Here is a 23,793-nt window from a genome sequence, read left to right as displayed (position 1 = left end):
CTCTCTATCTATCTATCTATCTATCTATCTATCTATCTATCTATATTTGTGTTAGAAGCATTTGATAGAAGCATTTGTGTTTCTGCTTGTTTGTGATCTGTGATCTGTTTGACTTCTGGGTGCAGAGACTTTCTGGGTGAGGCTGCTGTATGGAAGAAAAATAGTTCCATCGGATTTTGAATTCGTATTTGAAGCACTGAATTTGTTTGCCCTTGAATTTGAAGCTCTGAATTTTTTTTGCACTGAAATTATGCATCTGAATTTTGTTGCCTTTGAATTTAATGCTTATTAAAATACAATGAAAAAAAATTCGAGCGTTAAAAAATTCAAAAGATTTTTTTTCAAGTTGCTCGAATTCGATTGATCAAATTTGGCTCACAAAATACGCGTGCAAAATTTCGCGTGCTAAAATACGAGTTCAAAGATATTCAGAGTAAACATCCGGGACACAAAGGATGAGCAATCGATTCAAGACTCCAATCGAACCAAATCCAACCAATCACGCTCCACTGGTCACGGCGCTGTTTGAAGCCACAGGCGGAGAGAGAAAGTGAGTTATGTCGGCGCACGGGATCGGCTCCTCTTCGGTGAGTGTATTTACTCCTTTATTTGTCTATTGTGGTGTTTTTAAGATACAGTAAACGACGTGTTGCACATCAGAGGTTTGCGCTGGACTGATCTTTTTTTAACTCGCTCTGAACTCGCTATGTAGTCAACGTAGCTGCGTATGTGTGTGTCCGTCAGTCCACACTGTGCTTTATGATATTATATTTATCATAAAATCATTACATTCGTTTATTACTTCCTTACCAGTCGAGTAGTTTACAGCTGTTTTCAACTGTCTCCGTGGGGTAATGGTTAGTGACGAGAGCTTCGGACAAAACGGGCCTGACGAGCGATTTGTTTTTTTAAATTATTATTATATGTATAAAATCTTTCTCTCTGAGTTTACTTTTGGATAAGGAATTTATTTTTTCATTTTCTCTTCTGTTTATTACTCTAAACAGGTAGTTGGACGTGTCACAAGACAGATCAAGCAGTTAATGCCCGGTTCACACTACACGATTTTAGGCTGGTTTTTCAGTCGCCGACTGATCGGCGACAGAAACTGTGGTCAAAGGCAAATCGGCGATCACTCGTGTGAACTGCTGAAAGACGCTCGCCGAGCCGTCGCCGACTCGTCGCAGACGACCGGCAGATATCTAGCATGTTTAATATCTAGCGTGTTTAATATCTAGCATGTTTAATATCTAGCAGTCGGCGACTGAGAGTCGGCAGCAGCGTCTAGCTACAGCCAATGTGAACGCGGCGGAGAGAGAACCGCGGCACCGCTGAAGATATCTCTGAAGAATGTAAAAAACTTTCAAGAATGCTTTCAAAACAGTAACCCAGTAAACACACAAACTCCTCACCTTTCTTACAGCTTTACTACAACACTGTGTTTAAGTTATTGTGACAGCAATGGAGAAATAGTGCGATTGATTATATCTATGTTCACTGCAACGGAGAGATGAAATCTGGAAACTTGGGACTATGGAGTGTTTAAACGGTAAAAAAATAATAATAATAACGAAAATGTGGAGTACATGTACATTGTTTTTTTCTTCTATGTGGTGTTGCTGGTTCTGGCGAGAGTTTCGTTTTCTCGTGTTTTTGGACGGCAGCCAGATGAGTCGGCGATTCCCCAGTTCCCCAGTCGTGTAATTCGTGAGCCCGCGTCGCCGATCAGTCATGTAGTGTGAAAGCCACAACAACTGACAGACTCGCGATTACAGCACGACCAGTCGTGTAGTGCGAACGGCACAAAAACCTGGCGACTGAAAAGTCGTGTAGTGTGAACCGGGCATTAGACGAGGGATTAAAGAATCCCCAATGTGGACAGTGCTCACTCGACGACCTGACAGTGGCCTTGCTTTTTCCAAAAGAGGCAGAAGGGAATTTGACTAACTCATTTTTGAAAATTTCAACTCTTAATAAAATGAAAGTGAGTCAAGCATGAGTTTTAATTAGTTTTATTTTCTGTGGTGTATAATTTTTACCTTTATGTCAAACATCAGAATAACAAAATTGGGCAATCAAACAACTTTTGATTGTATCCATTTACTGCAATGTCTCCTACTCTGTAAATAATTAAAAAAATTAATGAAGCTGCAGCTCAGTTTTTTATTGTTTTTTTTATTACTCAAACTAAAACTGATGACAAAATTTGCCATTAATTTTTCATTCATATGGTCTTAACTTTGTAAAGATGTTATTTTATTCCAATTCTCAGACCAGTTGTTTCAAATAGACAGGAAATTCTCACAAAACTGGACAGCAGAAATGTAAAGATCACAGCCAGAGGACTGGGATGCAGCTCCTGGATTAACTGCATCTCTCAAAGCTGTCATCTGTTCATCTGTCAGTGGGCATTCTGTGTGTGGGACAATGATATTTGAGTGGTCATCAATGGGAAGTCCAGTGTTGTCCTACTCAATATTGGGAATCTCCATTCCCTACAAATAAGTTGTATACACTTATGTGGATAAAATAGCCACTTCCAAACTTTATACATAAACCACACTATTTGTTAAAATCATATTACATTTGCATGTACCTCTGTGCTATCTGCTGCAGGAATTGGGTGATGTGAATGACCCAGCACCCACAGTTGATTAGGGGTCATGTGGCTCTCTGTTCTTATTGGATGATTGTCCCAACCACTACAAAAAGTATCTAGGTCTTCCTGCAGGCGTGGTAGGAACACATAGTGGCAACAGAAGATGTGTGTGATGTTGGAAATGCTGAGCCCTCTCCTTCAAGGTAATGGAGAACATCATAGTAGATGCTTGTTACAGCTACCCATAGATCTCACCACAACCTTTCAATCCTGGAATATGATCAAACTGAAATACCTTGTATAAAAAAAACAAAACAACTTGCACTCAAGTTCTGAAACTTCCACTTCAAAAAAGGGCGTCGCCCCCTCAGGCGAGGTGTCCCGCCCCCTCAATTTAAATAATAAGACCCATTTATTTTACTATTGCTACCGCCCCCTTGCCCGCTTAACAATCGTCACACGCCGCCACCCCCACTGTATATGTCCTGGCGCCGGTCCAGTATATATATAAATGAATAAAAAATATTAATTATAACAAATCGCTCGTCAGTCGCGGGTATCGAACCCAGGCCCGTTTTGTCCGAAGCTCTCGTCACTAACCATTACCCCACGGAGAGTTAAAAACAGTTGTAAACTACTCGACTGGTAAGGAAATAATAAACGAATGTAATGATTTTATGATAAATATAATATCATAAAGCACAGTGTGGACTGACGGACACACACATACGCAGCTACGTTGACTACATAGCGAGTTCAGAGCGAGTTAAAAAAAGATCAGTCCAGCGCAAACCTCTGATGTGCAACACGTCGTTTACTGTATCTTACTGAATCTTAAAAACACCACAATAGACAAATAAAGGAGTAAATACACTCACCGAAGAGGAGCCGATCCCGTGCGCCGACATAACTCACTTTCTCTCTCCGCCTGTGGCTTCAAACAGCGCCGTGACCAGTGGAGCGTGATTGGTTGGATTTGGTTCGATTGGAGTCTTGAATCGATTGCTCATCCTTTGTGTCCCGGATGTTTACTCTGAATATCTTTGAACTCGTATTTTAGCACGCGAAATTTTGCACGCGTATTTTGTGAGCCAAATTTGACCAATCGAATTCGAGCAACTTGAAAAAAAATCTTTTGAATTTTTTTAACGCTCGAATTTTTTTTCATTGTATTTTAATAAGCATTAAATTCAAAGGCAACAAAATTCAGATGCATAATTTCAGTGCAAAAAAAATTCAGAGCTTCAAATTCAAGGGCAAACAAATTCAGTGCTTCAAATACGAATTCAAAATCCGATGGAACTATTTTTCTTCCATACTGCTGCCTCAGTCTTGCTCTGTGAATTAACATAATAAAGGGTGATGTTTGGCTTTGCTAATTGCTGGCAAGAAGGAGAAGAAGGAGGGGTGATGTCCTGAGAATCCTGAATTCTCAGGAGCTCTAGTGTTAATGGTAGACAAAAGCAGACTATTACAATTTCAAGACAATTGGAATTCTCTTATTCCTAAATAAATTGATTTGTATGCTCTGCCTAAATAAGTATTAATTTGACTCTACCAGCCTATACCATGAGCCATTCTTAATTTCCACTTCTGGACACTGAATGACACATAATGCACAGACAGGTATAAATATGAGGTCACAAAAGCACATATGAACATGGTTACATTTGGTAAGTGACACAACTTAATACATGTATATGCTTACTATAGCACATTACATTTTGATACTCAGATAGATATATAAATCTTAATTAGACATTACACTGGACTACAAGTGTATTGAGAGATCTCAAACAATGTAGCACATGGATATGAGAATATGTAGGTCTCTATGACCTTAACACACAAAACTTAATGAGCATGCATATCTAAACAGCAGAACACACAAGAATATGTATATGCATGCATGCTTTCACAATACAATTCAAAGCTACAAAGATAGGTGTATCTACTGAAATTATAGTAATACATGGATATGCATCAATGTGGTGTGATTATATAACCACAGAGATTCTGATAACATTACTTAATGCTTAATACATGAAAGATCAGGATTGGTTTCTTTATATCAACCACAGATCACATAATGTTCAATTCAGAGGTACTCTGTCCTGGTGCCTGAAGGCTGGGAAGCTGGATATTGGTTCCATGCATACTTGTCCTTTCCTTGGGTGAAAGATAGTCATGTTTGGTGTCTCTAGACTGCATCCGCCGAGCTGGTTCCTGTAAGCTGAATTCCAATTCCGTGTACAGTTCAGATTTGGAGTTACAAGGATTTCTAAAATATTGCACCTTTAGTTCTGGGTCTTAACACAAGAATTCAAGGTGTTATAAAATGGGGTCAAACCTTGGAGAATCAGATAGGCCTGTGATTTAAGTTTATGAGTGTAGACCTTTCCTGCTCTCTGTGCTCTGTGCCCTCCTGAGAAGGGTTGATCCTGGCCAGAGCATATTAAAGGTCTTTGTTTTACTCTCAGACGATCAGATAAGTTAAGTCTTCCTAAGCTTTTTGGAGAGGAGAGCCATTAGGAGTAGGGATTCCTTGGTGATTGTTACCGAGCGAAGGACCAGTGTTTATGTTTACATACACTTAAGGAGCTGTGGATGGGTTAGTCTCTTGCCTTCCAAGGTGAAAATAATCCACTTTGTGATTTTGCAATGTCTTTGGCTGTCTCCGTTACAATGCCAACGGGTATACACTATTCGCATTTAATCTGGCTCCTGATGAGAACTGTGGATCTCATCTGTCATTGATAAAATCTGGAAATTTTCGTCTGGAACTTAGGTTCCGTCAGCCGCTGCCCCGTACCGTGACGCTGATAGTTTACACTGCATTCGACGCTGTTATTGAAATTAATAACCGTAGGAATGTGCTAATTGATTATCAGTGATGAATACAAATCAACTAACGCTTCTCATGAGAAGCTGTCGCGGCGTGAGCAGAAGTTTTTACGGTGTTGTACCCGCTGATCAATTACCGGCCTATAAACGTAGTAATTTCCCATGTTTAATGATAGTCAACACACACCCGAGTCATATGCCTGGCGAGCATTGGCTAGCCATTTACCTGAATGAGGATCAATCTGGAGAATTTTTTGATTCATACGGTAACTCTCCAAGCTACCCGCTTTTCCCTTGCAGCATTAACAGTTTTCTTCATAAAAACTGCGATGAGGTCAAATATAACTCTGTGCAGGTTCAGAGTGATGATTCTATGTGTTGTGGGCAACACTGCGTGTTTTTCTTACTTAACAGAGCTAAAGGAAAATCGTTTACTGAAATTGTATCCATGTATAATGATGATTTGAAAAGAAATGATGCCATGGTTGTCTCTTATGTGAAAAAAATTTACCCCCGATTAAACAAAAAGACATGTACAACCGCATGCATACAAGGTGTTAACTCACGTAATATGTGTACCAATTATAAAAAAATACTCAACTGATTATGTAATAAATGAATTTTATTAGAATAAAAAGCATGATAAAACATTACAGTCATTCTTTACATGAATTAATAAGAAAGCCACGATGAACTGTCTAAAGATGGCGGTTTAAAAATCTCAGACGTTGTCGGGCGCTTAGGTGGTGGAGTGGTGATTGTAAATGCAGGTGTACCACGTCTATTTTTAGTCTTTAATATAGAAATTTTACGCTGCACTTCAACATTAGGGATGGCTGAAACAGGGAGATTTAAGATCGCCACTACTTGTAGAAACTCGCTCCATCCTAGAGGTCTCTTTTCATCCGCCACGCTATGTGAAGCGGTTAAATTCTTTATCAGGTCTAGCATATGCGACCCCTCAACGGTATTGCCCTTGAAAATAAACCGGCCATTTTCATTCCATGCAGTGAGACCCGCTGACTTTGAAAATTTATCCATAACGTATGCAGCCTTTTGTTTATTCCTCCCGGACACGTTATTAATAATCTCTGCTACCAAACCCTCACCTCCACGATCCTCGCTAACTGGGGCGGCGACGGTATGCACATAATCACTGCTCGTCTCCTGAGGTTTGATCAATGTTAGACGTAAGGTCTCTGAATCGTTTTGCTTAGCGATATTTAGATATCTTTTGAAGTGTGGAGGCATATAATTTCGCTTTTTCATACCCGTCAAGATCTGTTCTCGTTAGAATACGGCGAATAGCAACATCAATCTCATTTTCAACCGCCTGCTTGATACCTTCTTTTCCTGAGGATGCATTTTTAATTTTCTCAATCTCCTGCGAAGATACCAGATACATTTTATCCGCGGTCTCCATTATTTAACCTTGGGATGTCATTAAACTACTTATGAACGGAATGGCGACGCTTAATAGCGGCAGAAGAAAACCCCCGGTCTGGTTAACGGCAGGGCGCTTGTTGATAATTGATCCTTTTTTATTAGCAAATAGTTTAATAATCTTTTTCTTGGTTTTAAATTTTCTATACTGTTGAGATGTTAGAGGAATCTTCCCCTTCAAGAGATTGAAAGCTATTTTGCATAGGCATAAAATGAGCTCGTCGGATGCCGAGTGAAGAATATCGCGTCTCTGCTTCTGCGTCGCGTGATAAAGGGTTTTTAGCGCAGGGAGTTGCTTCCTTAATCTAGCAGACATGATTTAGATCTTAGATGTTTTTTTTCTTAGCGATATAAACGGCGGGGTTCTCCCAGGAGAACAGACCGGATCTGAGACGTAGCTCTTCTGGGGTTGGCGCTTTGAGATCAATAAATAAATACCCGTATGGTCGGCACGTGGCGTCAAGAAAACATTCCATAAAATATTTGGTGTTATTCGGGTACATCTGTCGCGCCAGTATACTAATTTGGAGTTTATCCCTCGGATTTTTAAAAAGAACCATATAATTAGTGTTTAAACTAATAGTTCTTGTCGCCTTTCCTTGATAAAACAAATTTTGCACCAGATAAAGTACACTTAAATTCCTGTGATGAATATACTTTGTAAACGCCCTCTGAATCTCAGGAGTTTTCGACGCTGTTTCCATCAGATCATCAATAATTAACCAGTTAATCTTCTCAACAGGGAATAGCGCATCATCACACAGAGATGCTGGAATACCTTCGATGAAATTAATATTTAATTTTTTCAGCAAATCATCATACAGCGGCTGCCAGCAACTGTAACACCAAACAATGTTATCAGGAACATGTGTACATGTCACAGCACAATTATCTAACATTGTTTTAATAAAAAAAGATTTCCCGCTATTGCTAGGCCCGCTTACAATGCATGAAAAAGGATGTTGTAACCTAGCATCAAAACCATCACAGTGATTCATATTTACAGATATACACAATAATGTACAGAAAAGAGAACAAAACAATAACAATTAAAAATAAAAATAAAAATATATTAAACACACCGGGGTTTCTCCCTACCAGCAGCCTTAAATAGTTAAACACGCCTACCACACACTGAGGACCACTAAAGGATGTCAAAAACCATAAGGCACAGTGGAGAAATCAGACAGAAGTACGCGCTTATCATACACGACTCTGAATCTTTTCAATAATGGTTTATTTCTTAAGTGAAAACCATTTTTATCTCGCCATATCTGGTTTCGTGATGTCATGAGCTCTTTTGATTGACTCGGATCTTTTTTTTTTTTTTTTTTATTATATTTTTAGAGCAAGAGCAAACATATCACAGCAATAATTACAGAAAAGTAAAGAATAACACTTTGTCTAAGCTCAAACATTTTCTTTTTTTTTTTTCCCCCCTTCTTCCCCCCACCCCTTCCCTCGTCCTCCCCATTTCTTCGAACCACCCCATACCATACAAACCCACGATGGTAAATAAACATATACACATATACACACATAAAAACAGAAATAAATAAAAATAAATAAATAAATGAATAAAAGGAAATAAAATAAAACAAAATAAAAAAAAAATAAGTGAATAGATAGATAAATAATAAATAAGTTCAGTCGGCCGGCAATGTTAAAAGTGAATCAACATGGGAAAGAAAAGAGTTCCACTTAGTATTGAATGAGGCAGTATTGCCTTTCAATGTGCATGACATTTTCTCAACTTTGAGAAACTGCATCACATCCTGAAGCCACAGAGCAAAAGAAGGAGGGTTTGGCGATTTCCATAAAAAAAGAATACGGCGTTTGGCCAGTAAGGAGGTAAAAGCTAAAACCTGTGCCTGACCTCGGGTAAGAGAGGATAATTGATCAGAAATGCCGAATATTGCTATCTTAGGGCAAATTTGTATATCAACCTCCAAAACCTTGGACATGAAATCAAAGTAACGGGACCAGAACCTCTGCAGGTTTGGACAATAAAAAAACATATGGCTCAAATTACAAGGAGAACCCAAACACCTATCACACCTATCACTGATTGAGCTGGGATAAAATTTGGATAGCTGAGATTTAGAACGGTGCATTCTATGCAACACCTTAAATTGAATCAATTGGAGTCTTGCACAAGGTGAACAAGACTGTGCTACCTTAGTCGCTCTACCCCACCATTGATCCGAGAGAGAGATGCCTAACTCCTCCTCCCAAGCACATTTAACTTTACAGATGCCAGGTGTGTCTAAATTCAGAAGATGCAAATACATCACAGATATAAGTGACTTCTTGGAAGGGTCTAGAGACAACAAATCATCCCAAGGCTGCCTAATAGGGGAGCTAGGGAAGAGAGACAAGGCACAATGTCTGATCTGGAAATATCGAAACAGATGCGAAGGAGGCAAGTTGAGCTCAGAGACCAATTGGGCAAAGGTGCAAAAGGTCCCGCCTCTAAAAAGGTCACTGAAAGATGTTATACCCCTCTTGTGCCAGGTAAGAAAAGCAGTGTCAGCAAGGGATGGGGGAAATAAATGATTATTTAAGATGGGCATTGACAAGGAGGGTGTTAAGAATTTAAAGTGGCGTCTAAACTGACACCAAATACGAAGAGTGGAGATTACCACAGGGTTTTTAGAAAAACTTTTAATCTTAAGTGGTAAGGGAGAGGTGAGTAGAGCAAGTGGAGAAGAAGAGACACAGGTTTGAATCTCCAGTCTACACCACAATAAATCAGGAGAATGAATCCAATTGAGTACTTTATGAACATGTGATGACCAATAATAAAGTGAGAAATTAGGGAGGGAAAGACCACCATCAGATCTGAATCTTTGCAAAGCTAATTTGCTCAGTCTTGGAGGCTTTCCGTTCCAAATAAAAGAGATAATAAGCTGATCTAAATCTTTAAAAAACCTTTTAGATAAGTATAGGGGAATAGATTGAAATAAAAAAAGAAATCTAGGCAACACATTCATCTTTATGGTGTTGATTCTACCCAACAGGGACAAGGGGAGGGATGTCGGGGAAAAACAGAGCCAGTGAATCGGGGAGATAAACTAAAACAAAGCTTCAGTCGCGAAAAAAGTAAATTAAATGTGCACCATAGGTAACAAATAACCTTGCTCTGCGGAGTTCGTGTTCTCTGCGACCTACGCCATACTGCCCGAAACCGGAAGTCACTCGGATCTTTAACATGTGTATCAACCAGATCCGTAAGAGATTTCAGGTTAACTATTTTACTGGTGTTGTAATTTAATGTGATCCCCTTAACTTTCAACACCGTCTGGCCTTGAGCCGTGCGGTACCCGTAGGTCTTTGGACCGCCGCTCACAAACTCCACAATATGATCACCGTCTGCCAGCTCGCTAGTAAGATCGCCTAGGAAATCTCCGAGCATAGGTTTACAGTCACCATCGCGAGAGACAAAAATGATAGAGTCAGTGTCTGTGTACAGCACGCGCCTCTGAAGCTTCCCCATTACATTATAGAGCTCCAACCGGGTATAGGCAGTGGTAAAAAGACCTATAAAAACATTTGAATTACCAGGATCCAAACATCTCTGATCGGCATATCGCCACTGAACCATCGCCACATCGTCTGTCACAAATGTGAAGTTGCTGACATTATACATTTCAGAGAACATGAACTGTAAAAATGCTTCAGGCTCTGAAACAAGGGTAGTGTTTAATCTGTCAGCTCTCTGGCATAGCTTACCCCAAAGAGAATTCAGAGCCAGCTTCGCTACAGATCTCTTAGCAGGGTTTTGGGTAATATTTTCAGGCTGCAACACGATGCCTTCACGCTGGCTGTACAGACGTATGTACTCGCGTTTGTCATCACTGTTCTTGACTCATGCCGGGTAGCCTGAGCTCTCCTGTTTTGTTTTTAAAAACATCTTGATGTACCCCGAAAAGAGTTCTGAAGAGCTTGCCGGGAAGTGCCACACTTCAAAAATTCTGATAACTGTATACCCCAGCTCCAGAGCTTTCAAAACTTCTATGCTCGACCACGTACCGGTTAGAGCCCGTTCAGCATCACTGTGCTGGCAATTTGACATCCCTGCGATCGCGCATTCTCTACAGAGAGGAAACAGCAACTCCCCCCCCACACGGAATGGCAGGACAGGCAACCACAGACCTCTAGGGGGAAGCACTTTGATTCTGAAAATGCCAAAGTAATTCTCCAACGGTTCAAAGTCTTTAAAAATGATCGTTGGGTGCCCCACAGGGTATGTTTTTGTCTTATTTACAAACGGATAAAGTGAGGTGAAATCGTAATACTCGATCTTCTCACCCGGCTGTGCCACATAGTGGAGGTGGAGTGCGTTCGTCCTCCCACCAAACAGCGCATCACGTGGGTTCAGCCGTTCTGGCATGTCGAATGATTTGAGAAAGCATTTCACATCATCAGATTTTCTCATTTCTAGCCACTCATGCTCCCACAATACAGTCACCTGTACCTTATGGGTGTGCTTCAGGTATTGGATTCTATCCTGTGTTCTCTCTCTCACCTCCCCGTAAGACATGTCTATGTATAAGGGGTGTTGGACGTGCGGCGCGAAACACTTTGAACATCCATGATAAAAACATCCTAAGAATTCAAAGACATTTCCTGACCCATCTCCTGCCTCATAATAACCATCTACTGCGTATCTGCCGAACCATACTTCACCACCATTGAGAGCGTGTTGTATGTGAATGTTCTGGCTACGCATTAAGAATTCTAGCCACTGAATAGCGGGTGTAGAATACGTCTTCTGTCTATTTATATACAGGTCCAAAGGAGGAATGGCCACGGTGTTCCTAGCTAAAAAGCGAGTTCTGAAAATTTTTAAACACACGCTAGCTATAGTGATGCAGCTAAACGGATCAACGTTTGAGTTTTCTAAGATTTCCCGTCTGAAGATCATGCATGCATTTCTCAAAATCTTCACGTCGTTTACACAGTACAATTCTATCTCTTTAGCAAAATTAAAGACACCATCTTTTACAGTCTCATACCAGCAGTAAAACTCATCTCTGTCTTTCCCCAGCATGTTGTCAACATCGTAGAATTCGGGGGCGGGGTAAGGCCCCACATACCCTTGATTTTCAGGAATATTAAATCTGTGGGGAAAATGCCCTTTGATTTCTGTCGCGAACCCCATCGCACGCGGCATGGCTGCCAGCCTCATAGGCAGAAAACACAGGCTGTCAATAAACCTCTGATTGAATGCATCATCGGTAAAGCACATCACCTTGCTGCCCTGCGCAACCCCCTGCTTGACGAGATAGTTGAGCAACAAATACGAGTCGTACCCTTTAGCATTATGAGCCACGAACGTGTTCCCTGAAAATTTCTTATTTCTAAACCTAGTGAAGAAATGCTTCACACAATCCTCTCCAGCAGCAGTCCAAGTATCCCCTTTAAAATCCATACAGCAGATGAAGCGACATGTTTACCCGTTTCTTGGTGGCATTCGAAATCATAAAAGATGAGCTTTTCACTAGGCTCTTTCACGGGTAATGTTTGAATGAAGCACTGGTGATCATGTGACGAATCAATTGTCTCGCCACAGAGCTTACAACGCGGCTCCGCACACTTATGTTTCATGCGACCTGATAATGGTATGTCAAACACCTTGTTACAGTTTCGGCAGTAAAACGTTCTGCTACACAAGCTACTACCCTCCACAGAATCCGTCTGTCGTTTGTGCGCGTCATAACAATAACGTGACCTACACAACCTTTGACAGTCCACGCATTGGGTTAACTTATCCTCACTACGTTTGTAGCATTCAGCGTCAAGACAAACATTACAGTGGTAAACACATTTATGACCTATTTTACGACTGTATGTAGCATAGCAGAATTTACAGAAATATTCACTACCCAACAATGCCTTGACATTCTTTACACCATAATAATGATTCTTTTGCAGATACATGAAGATTGTTCTATCATGAGGTAACTCGCTGGTTTGAAAAAAACTGTATCCTTTCTTTGACCTGTCACGATACAGAACCACAATTTTACACCCCAGATGCTGTTCAAACAACGGTATATGCAAAACTAACCATATGCTCAGCAGTTAGACCAACATCACGCTGTAAATTGTTAGCCAACGCCTCCACGTCTACAATGTTCATTTCTGGATTCAATAACTGCACTACACATAATGCAAAACACAAGTTATTCCAGTTATGGAAAACATATAACTCTTAACTTTTTACAAACAATTTCTGATTCCAGCAGATCAGCTAATTTACGCTTCCTTCCGGCTCCGCTTCTGGGGGCATGAACAATTTGAATAACGATTTGTAATGTATCATCTGATAATATTTCAACTTTACTTTGAATTGCATTTTCAAATAATGCCAGAAAATTATCCATTTCTACCCTGCCATTGACTACAGGTACACGTGACCCCACATCGATCGTATCACCACGTATTGCTACAGTAACCGTGTCACCGGCAGAAATTAAGGGGTTAGCTTCGGCCAACAGCCCCTCTAGCTGTTCCAAAACCATTACAAAAAATTCAGCAAAGCTATCAACGTTTTGTATCAGAGCCGAAAAATTTATAGCTCTACGAAGCTCGGTGTTATTAAAACGCGGTCTCTTCACCATACGAGTGTCAGAATCTGCTGAACTAGAGCCACACCCACTCTGCTGAGCGTTAGGCTTGTTGCTAATCAACTCGGCCTCCTCAATACTATCAAGCATGCGCTCAATTTGGTCAAACAAGCTGTTATCGCTGGAGAGATCAGCCGGTACCCCGTCAATATCATTTAAAATATCTGACAGCTCCTCGACACAATTGAAGGAATCTGCCTCATTATAACTGGGGCTAATAGCTACGGGTGTATCCGACAATATTTCTGTGCAGTTAGCGGGCTCATTTAGTGTCCCATGCAAAGACCGGGTTGCTGTCCAATTAGAACAGCCCTCATCAGCGTCAACATTTAAACTCTGACCCAAAGAAAAATCACAACTAGAAACAATATTATTCTCAACATCCATTGTCATCAAATTCTGATTTATTTCGTCAGACATCAAACGGTGCATTTACAACATTATTCTGTAAACTGAGTAAACTCTGGTTGATTAGATCCAACTCATCAGGCACGCTATGCGGCTCATCAAAACCCCGGTGGTTTGTAGCAGGCAGTATTACATTCGGTAATTCATTTACAACATTGATTAAATCGGTATTTACATAGTTGGATTCTTCAGACATGTTGCTAACAAGGATAAGATTAAAATAAAAAACTCAGAAAAAAACAAACACAAGAGGTAATAAGCTCGAGCCTACCGTGTGTGAATGTGATCAATGATGCGCCAAAACTCCTGAACAAGGCGTATAGTTGTGAACAAACTGCGGTGTAGCTCTCCCGATAACGCTTCAGATGGTCCGTTCCGTTCACTAAAACCCAGGTCCTCCAAAGCGAAAACCACAGCGTCCTTAGCTTGCATGTATTGAATAAAAAGTTCGGTAGGGTATTCCTCTACACTCCCCAAAAGAATCACGTAAGGTGACTCGGTTTCTTCGTCAGTATATCCATCTTCGGAGTCCGATGCTGAAAACAAAACATAAAAGAAATGAGTTTCGATTATTCCACGTAAAAGGTAAAATAAAATTCGTTTTTTGTTTTTTAAAATCTTACCGGGAGGCGTGTACCCAGCGTCGTATTCCTCGATATTATCCGGAGCCCCGTAACCCTCCTGCTCGGGATCGATATTAATATCCGAAATATTACCCTCGTCGGAGGGTTCTTCTTCAACAGGCGTATCTAATGAAGAAAATATGTAAATGTTCATTACAGTTAACAACATAAATCACTGATAATTAAATATAATTATTTTCTCTCTACTTACTAGGTACTTGCAGGGTTAAACGAATTCTGGGTGTCACTATTGCCACCGGCCTCACCACGCTAGATTCTCCAAACACTATAGCTGTAAATAAAAATACAAAATGCTCTCAGTAATCGAAAAAACTAAGTAAATTTTGTCAATGTTTTCGCGATGTGTAAATTAACTTACGACGTCTTGAAGGCGGTCCGCAGGAACACGGGTAAATGCATAGAGCTGTTTTGAAGAGAAACGCGCGTCGAGTTTAAATCATACTAAGGCACCCCCCAAAACCCCGCCTATCACCCTGCCCCCCGCATTGCATTCTGGGGCGATGCACACGCGACACCCCCCACTACCCCTTCACGAACAGTTGTAAAAGAACTTCTAAAATCTTTTTTAAAAGTAAACGTTTAAAATCTTTTTTTTTAAAGTAAACGTTTAAAAAGTAAATGCTGAATAAAATACTTACTTTCACTCGCTGCATCGCGAGCAACTTCTGATACCATACGATCATCGCCCCCTGCAACAATATATTACAACGGTGAGAAACATAGCATTTAGGAAGAGGTTGGTTATTGATAAATAAAATGTTGTTTGCAAATTTAAAAAAGATAAATCAGACCATCTACAATGAAAATAAAAGTAAATGGCTCCTCTAGAAAATAGTGAAAATCTTTCTTACCGTTAACGCTGTTAGATGCCATAGTTTTCTTGCGCTTTTTCGTTCTTGGCAACGCAGAAAAAAAGATACACTTCTCTTTGGTTTTTAGTAACGAATCCTCATTCCTCAATGAATTTATACAGAAAAGCCACGCAGGTTTTACGGGGGAAAATCCCGCGTAAAAAATCTGCTTTGTTCGCGAGAAGCCACTCCCCATGAATTAAACGCGTATCTGCATGAACTCAGTTGATTAAGATAACTGCCGATCCACAAGACTTTTCTAGGTTGTAAATATTTTAAGACAATTAAACTTTTACTTATCTAAAATATATTTATTTTCCATGGAAGACACTATCTGTGTGAGTCGATGCAGACAGGTGATTGCAACGGTAATTGCGTTAGATGGCTCAGACCATCTAAACTAATTTAGATAAAGGGGTCTCACGAAGGTCCTGATCAAACGACTCTCTACAGCCATATCAGCTATGAACCACAGGACGTTATATATTTATATAGGTCCGCTCATGTCAAAGTGACAGGTTGACCTCTAGTTGAACCCCCCTCCCCCCCATCACCCCACCATGTGACGTCATCACATCAATCAATGTCAAGACGATCAAAGTGTAAAGCAATGCTTTGATATTTTGTTTCGATAAGTTTTGATAAGCTTAATTAAAACATTATTTTGATCTTCTTTGATGTCGACTCTCCGGAGCTGTGTAACCCTAGCCATCTGCGACACACACACACAAACACGCACACACACACACACACACACACACACACAAACCCCTAGTCCACACTGAACAACGCTAAAGACAGTGGGTCTCAGGCACACACACACACACATACTGATGCGCTCGCACATGACCTTGACTAGCGCTGTAGGGAAACCGTTATCTGCACACACGCACACACACACACACAGTCACACACACACATACACACACGCGCCCTAGTCACACACACACAGACACACACACACACACACACATCCCTAGTAACACAGAGCCGCGCATGCGCACACAAATATGCTTACTTTGAGTAACTTCAAACAAAACTCTGATGAACCAATGAGGAGGCATTCTCAACAGACCAATCCGGGGTGCGTGTCTAGCGCGCAAGCATTTAAAGAGAGAGAGAGGGGGAACGTTTCAACATGCAGTCAATGGAGGTATGCGATTGTCCGTATGCTCCCTTTTCCTGAGAGAAGGAGGCATCAACGTCTCAGACACACGCTGAATTAAACCTCTATCTCTACTAGAGCTGGGCGATTAATCGATATTATCTATTAATTCGAATTTACAGTTAAGGACGATGTGTTTTTAAGAAAATCGATTTTCTGAGATTTAATTTTCACCACCGACGCTGCACTGTGGGCTCCCGTAGTTCAGTGAGTTTAGCACCTCCCACCCATCCACCCTCAAAACACACACACACAAACATGACGGCGGAACTTGTGTCCAAGAAAAGAGCAACTAGCTCCGTGATCTGGAGTTGGTTCGGTTTTGCGGCGTCAGATGTAGACCAAACAAGTCCTCGCTGTAAGGTGTTTGAAACCGATAGAGGGAGAGAGCGAAGAGTGCTATTCAGTTGCGCTGTCAATAAAGTTTCCCTCCGCGGGATATTTTGGATTAAGCAGTTTCTGCCTCGGTCACCGAACCCGCTTCAATGGATTATACTTTCGCGAGTGACCGTAGCGCGCGGCTCCGGGCACCTCGCGAGTGTGTAAAATGGAGACAAATTAAGTATTATATCGCGATCCATTATTAGTGTTGACTTGTAACTCCTGCGGTAGCCCAACTCAAAAGTAGACCAAAAAACCGCACCCCGCGACCCCATAATTTTTACCCGCGGCTGGATTTTCCAAACAAGCCCAATTTGGCGTGAAAAAGCGAACCTGGCAACTATTGTAGTATAAAGTATAAACTGTGGTAGTATAAAGAAACAGTGGAAGGAACATTTACCTGACGAATTTTAATGTTACATTGTGTTTCAGGTTTGAAAAGTGCTGGAATTTAGGCTAAAGTGAGGGGAGCCCTGTTCTTAATCAGAATGTAGACAGCGTGACTGTCAGTACAACATGCAAGAATTGTTCAATTGTATTTGTTTTCCATTTTATTAAAGGGCACCAAATTATTTATATCTATTTATTTTTTGAGGGTGTGTTTTATTTATTTATTTTAAGTTTGAGGTTGCATTGTGTCAATGCTTAAAGTATGTTGGAGAAAACCTTCTAAAAGTTACTGAATGTTCTCACTTGTTTACAATTTGTTTCTGCTTGCACTTTAACCTCAAAGGGGAAATTTAAGTGAAAAATAAATTAAAACTTTTTTTTACCATTCCTTTATCATCTGTAGTTTTTTAGTAGAGGAAAATAAATCTATTAAAATCGAAAATCGGATTTAAAAAAAATTAATCGAAGATTTTTTTGGAGGGCCATATCGCCCAGCTCTAATCTCTACTCTAAAATGTGTCGAATCTTTAAAACTCATTTCCTGAGGATCCTCGGCGTCTCAGGCTCACAATCTCTGTATGGCCTTGGCAACTTTCCCTCAATGAATTAACTCAGGTCTTCCCACACACACACAGGGTATTATAACAAAATACATCTCCCCCCACACCCCGAGTAAATGTACAAAAGAGGCTAGGAAGTTAGGTGTTTCAGTCTGTGACCAATACCCCATCTGAGCGAGTCTTCACAAGATGAACACTTCTCAAACACGAGGTAAGACTTTAGAGTTATTATGAATGTATTAAATTACTATAGTATTATTATGAAAGTAATAAAACATTGCTAAACCTTTAATGTAATATTTAAACATTTATACTATATTTCACAACTGTTGAATAATAAGTTAACATTATAATATGTATATTAAGTTAACACAATAATATGTATAGTAAGATAACATCATAAGTCGTCATAATTGCATATTGTTTGAACGTTACATTTAAAACTGTCTTCCCTGCATTATAAGACCATACTGAATGAACCTTGGTTTTTCACAGAAAACTTCCATTAGTTATCCTACACTGCCATCTAACGGACATGTAATGTAATGACTTCTGAATGAATCTCAGTTTTCACAGAAAACTTCCATTAGTTATCCTACACTGCCATCTAGCGGACATGTAATGTAATGATTTCTGATTGAACCTCAGTTTTCACAGAAAACTTCCATTAGTTATCCTACACCGCCATCTAGCGGGCATGTAATGTAATGATTTCTGAATGAATCTCAGTTTTCACAGAAAACTTCCATTAGTTATCCTACACTGCCATCTAACGGACATGTAATGTAATGATTTCTGAATGAATCTCAGTTTTCACAGAAAACTTCCATTAGTTATCCTATATAACTTATATAAAGATTTTTTTCAGATCATTTTCTACCAAATTAATATGTCTATTGTTCATAATATCTAGATGATGAATTTGAATACCAAGAGATTTCATTATATACGGATCTTGACGTCATATAGCATATATGCGATTGTACACCCTTTTCGTGGTTCTCCGGGTATTTATTATTTTATTATTATTAGTATTATTATTATTTTGAATCATTATTATTCTCATTGGACTAAATTATTCAATCTTGTGTTTTCAAAGATGATGACATCATTAATCAAGCGATGAATGACTGGGAGCCTACTCCAGCATTAGAATCCCCTCCAATAATTACTCAACAGGTTCCGAATGCCTGGGAAACGTTGTCTGAAGCGAGTTCGTTGCGTTTCGACAGTGGGGAACATGCTTCACTGCCCGGAGGACCTCCTCCTCCGTCACGTAAGTTTTTTTAATTTATTTATTTTTTAATTTTTTTATTTATTTTTTAATTTTTTTTTAAAATTATTATTATTAATTATTTATTTATTTATTTTTTTGAATGTTTTACCAGACATGAAATTAAATGATTTCAGCTACCGTTCTCATGTATAGTGTGTGGACCCAGTAACTGTGGAAAATCTTTTTTTATTAAAAAGTTGTTGGAAAAATGTAATGAAACAATGTCTAAAGCTCCCGATAATATAGTGTGGTGTTATACATGTTGGCAACCTCTGTACGACGATTTGACGAACAAAATAAATGTTCGCTTTGTTCAAGGAATACCCGAGTCTGTGCGATGACCAACTGTTTCCTATAGATAGGACTAACCTTCTCATTTTGGATGATCTCATGAACGATGCCAGCAAAAACGACGAGATTGAAAAAGCATTTACAAAATACACGCATCACAGAAACTTGAGTGTTTTGTATTTGGTGCAAAATCTTTTCTTTCAAGGTAAGACTAGTAGAACCATCAACCTGAACGCAAACTACATGATTTTATTTAAAAATCCCAGAGACAAGTCGCAGATCAGCGTACTGGCGCGCCAAATGTACCCCGGAAACTCAAAATACTTTATAGAGTGCTTTCAAGATGCCACCTCTAAACCTTACGGCTATTTATTAGTAGACTTGAAAGCTCAAATGCCAGAAGAGCTACGTCTTAGGTCAAGCGCGTTTTCCTGGGAGAACCCCGTCGTGTACGTCCCCAAGAAGAAAAAAAAAATTCAAATAACATCGGAAAAAGAAAATGTCAGCTCGACTAAAGACAAACCTCCCCGTGTTGAAAACCTTATACAAGTCACAACCCCGACGTAGGAAGGTTATATTACACGAGGCTTCGCCGGAACTCATACTTTCTATATGCGAATTGGCTTTTAATCTGCTCCGCGGGAACATTCCTCCGACCGCTAAACAGTACCGTGTTTTGAAAAGACAGAAAAAGTGGATAAAACTTTTTGTGAATAAAAGAGCTTCTGTAGCTACAAAGATAAAAGCTATTAACCAGCACGGAGGTTTCCTTCTCCCTCTGCTCAGCGTAGCCGTGCCCTTTATAAGCAACCTGCTATCGGGCAAAGGATAATGGAGACTGCGGAGAAGATGTATTTGGTTCCTCAACATCAAATAGATATGTTTAAAAATGTGGCTACGGGTAAAGAAAATATAAAACGGACCGTGGAAAATGATTTAGACGCGGTTATGCGTCACATTTTATCTAGGACGGACGTGAATCCCTACGACAAGGCTAAACTTTACTCTGCGGCTTTGCAAAGATTTTTAAACGTCGTTAAAAGAGACGAAGAAGAAACGTGGCGATTAACCCTATCCCTCCCCAAGGAACCGATCAACCAGATACCGGGTCAACCGGTAGATATACGCGTGACCGAGGACGAGATGGTAAAAGAGATTATCGAAAACGTTCCGGCAAGAGCCAGAAAAAACGGCTCCTACATTTTGGACAAAATAGCTAAATCGGGTCACACGGCATCATGGAATGATGAGGGAGAGCTTATTTTCCAAGGGAAAACGATTAAAGGTTCTCACATGCTGGACTTGATTAAAAACCTCACGGTTACCCACAAGATATCCGACGACAGACGCCCCCTAGGCTGGAATGAAATACTACACACGGTAGCTAAACTAAATGTGCCGTATTCGACCATTCCTAACGACTCCGTACGTCAAAAAGTGTCGGCCATTAAAAACTCGACGAGTTTCCTCCCCGTGAGTTCCGATTCAACGAGTTTTGATTCTACTTTCAGCTCTTCGGCGTGGGTGAAGTTTGATTAAGGACATAAAAACAATATATGGTTGTATCGTTTATTTATTCATTGTAATTACAACTTATTAATAAAAAATACAAAAAAGACAAAATGGCGTACATCTAATTTTTTACAGAGCATTTAAACTTTTCGCCGGAACACGCTCGCTGATTACAAGTAACGGAACATCTCTTATTTAGTCTAGTATACATTTTTTTGACAAAAGTTACAACCATTTTATCGTTGATTTTTACATCGTCCTTATAATTCGATATAACTTGATTAAACGATCTTCCTTTAGCCCTTTGACATAAAAAGAAAACGCAGTGAGGGCCGCAGCAAACGGAATCATAGCTCTGAACCTGTATTGAGTTATGTCTTATTTCTTTGCAGTTCTTTTTCATAAACGAATAAATAGATTTAGGAAAGAGTTCGTAGTCTGGAGGGTTACCATAAGAATCAAAAAATTCTCCGGACCTTTCATCGTTCAGACACAGGGCCAACCAGTGCTCCCCGGGCATATGACTGGGGTGCGTGTTTACGACAAACATAGCGGGAAAGCGTTTCAGCTTAACGCTAGGTAGCCGGTCGCAAGGAACCACTCCCGAAAAGACTTTCTCCAAAGTGCGACAGCTTCTCATCACCTCTGTAAGTTCTCCGGTGTCCATGCGTTTTTTTTTTATTGGTAGTCGATGAGCACGTTACGGTCTTTCTCCGTCAGCAACGGATGAAAGCGGCGGTATTTCCACGTACGCGTACTTTTCGATACTCGTTTGAGTGTAAGGCAGAGTAAAGATATCAAATTATGTTTTGGCGCATTCGGCCGACATACTATGCAGAAAGGCCATAGCTGTTCTAGAAGATGTTCATCTTTCTTTTGTTATCGGAGGAAGATCGTTTACCGCTTCTTCTTCGTTTGGTTTTTTTCTTCACTTTGACCTTACTCGCGACGACGTCGCGTTTTTTATACGATGACGTGAGGCGTCTTCCGGGAGGACACCTAGCGTTCCTGCGGGCAATGACTGCGAGTCCTGATCCCTCTTGCTTCTTGGCCACAAAGTTGCTAATCACGTCGCCTACTATCCCTTTCGCGGCGGTTTTTAAATGAGGCGTTGCTATAGAGAATCCTCTTTTGATAAGGGGAACCGCCATCCTAAAAAGCGATTTGAACATACCTCCGAGCCCCGCTCCATACATGACCGGGGACCCTTGGAAGCCCGGAAGACCATTTCCGGCTTGATGCTTATAGTAGTCCACATAGATCTGAGGATCTCCGTAACTCGTTTGATGCATTCTTTCTTTTCTTCAAATGCAGAATGAATGTTTTACAGGTCTAAAGTGAAGTTTAGCTATAACTTTCCCGTATTGAAAAGGTACTTCGATATTTTGGTCGGATTTGATTTCGACGGTTATATCGTTTATGAGAGCTTTGGTAACACGTACGTAGTGTGGCTTATCATACGATACTGTGATGAAATCATGTTTATTCCCCCCTATATGTACGCATCTCAGCAACGGCACAAAGCTGTCCCCCACTCTCTGATATTGTATAATATCGCTATCAGTGGTGGACGAAGTACACCAATTATGTACTTGAGTAAAAGTAGTTACCTTGCATTGAATATTACTCAAGTAAAAGTAAAAGTATTCACCTCAATTTTTTACTTGAGTAGAAGTACAAAAGTATCTGCCTTCAAAAATACTTAAGTATTAAAAGTAAAAACCTTTTTTTTCTTAGCGTCACATCAAAACCCCTAGGCCTACTCGATCAAAAGGTGAACAGGAAACAGTGCCTTACATTTGCCTAGCAAACACAAAATACACAAAACTAGCCTATATTATCCTCACAACATTCATCTCCAAACTTTATCCATATTAATAATTCACACTAGAAAGGTAGACAAGTGGACAAACAGTTTTATATAAAAACATAATTCACCACCAAACAGAACAATAATTTCGAACTGGCCACTTCAGTCCTAGCTTGGGGGACTTTTTCTGAGGTTCTACGTTGTCCACCACATGGCGGGACAGGGAAGCTAGAAGCTCTAGCACCTAGAACTAGAACTGTGTGCAGCCCTACCAACTGAACTCATAATATTAAACTTGGCCGAATAATTAATATAATAATAATCAGAGTTGCCAACTCTCACGCAATGAGTGTGAGACACACGCATTGACTGTCTTTACCAGAGACCGTTTTCACTCGCACTACACTTCACATACATCCGATTTCTCACACTGAAAAAAAACTAGTTTATTTACCTCTGATCTACATCTATGATTCAATGAGTTACTAGTTCGCTGTGGCGCCAACCACTGGCGATCGATCGGGACATAATACTTAATTTGTGTCCAACAATTTACACTCGCCGCCACCCCGCCAACATTTTACACACATGCCGCCGCCCCGCCCCCTAACCCTGATAATAATAATTTTAATAATAATTTTAATAATATTGCTTCGCTCATATTTACTTGCCTTCGCCTCCCTCATATGAATAAATTGCGAAGTTCGCTTCGCTTGGCCAAATTCGCGTGTATGTGTCCCCGGCTTTAACGTTTGATGTGGGAGTCTCCTGTGTTAAACTGGCGCTTAGCATCTCCACAGATTGCAATTCGGGTACTAGCACATTGCTTTGGATAAAAGCATCTGTTAAATGTAGTGTACTTCAATGTGATATAATTAACCGGGGTATATAAACCTACTAATCTAATGGTGAACTTACTTCGATGTGTTTTTTCAAGTTTGACAGCGATGTGTTCTTCGGAATGCAGAGGAGGAATACGAATAATTC

General features: G+C 40.2%; 1 protein-coding gene across 1 annotated transcript in view; it reads right to left on the bottom strand.

The window, feature by feature from the left end:
• Positions 1–23,356, bottom strand: part of LOC143485821 (uncharacterized) — a 32,880-nt gene extending 9,524 nt beyond the window's left edge. The window contains exons 1-5 of the mRNA XM_076985422.1: positions 15,209–23,356; positions 14,929–14,973; positions 14,761–14,841; positions 14,550–14,675; positions 14,198–14,462 (exon numbers count right to left, since the gene is read on the bottom strand). Of these exons, the coding sequence (XP_076841537.1) occupies positions 14,198–14,462; positions 14,550–14,675; positions 14,761–14,841; positions 14,929–14,973; positions 15,209–15,245 (554 nt within the window). The 5' untranslated portion in view covers positions 15,246–23,356. The remainder of the gene's footprint in view (positions 1–14,197; positions 14,463–14,549; positions 14,676–14,760; positions 14,842–14,928; positions 14,974–15,208) is intronic.
• Positions 23,357–23,793: the final 437 nt, after the last annotated feature.

The sequence above is a fragment of the Brachyhypopomus gauderio genome, unplaced genomic scaffold (assembly GCF_052324685.1).
Source record: "Brachyhypopomus gauderio isolate BG-103 unplaced genomic scaffold, BGAUD_0.2 sc40, whole genome shotgun sequence".
Taxonomy (NCBI): domain Eukaryota; kingdom Metazoa; phylum Chordata; class Actinopteri; order Gymnotiformes; family Hypopomidae; genus Brachyhypopomus; species Brachyhypopomus gauderio.
The sequence above is the reverse complement of the archived record's forward strand: the minus strand, read 5'-3'. Positions and strand labels throughout refer to the sequence as shown.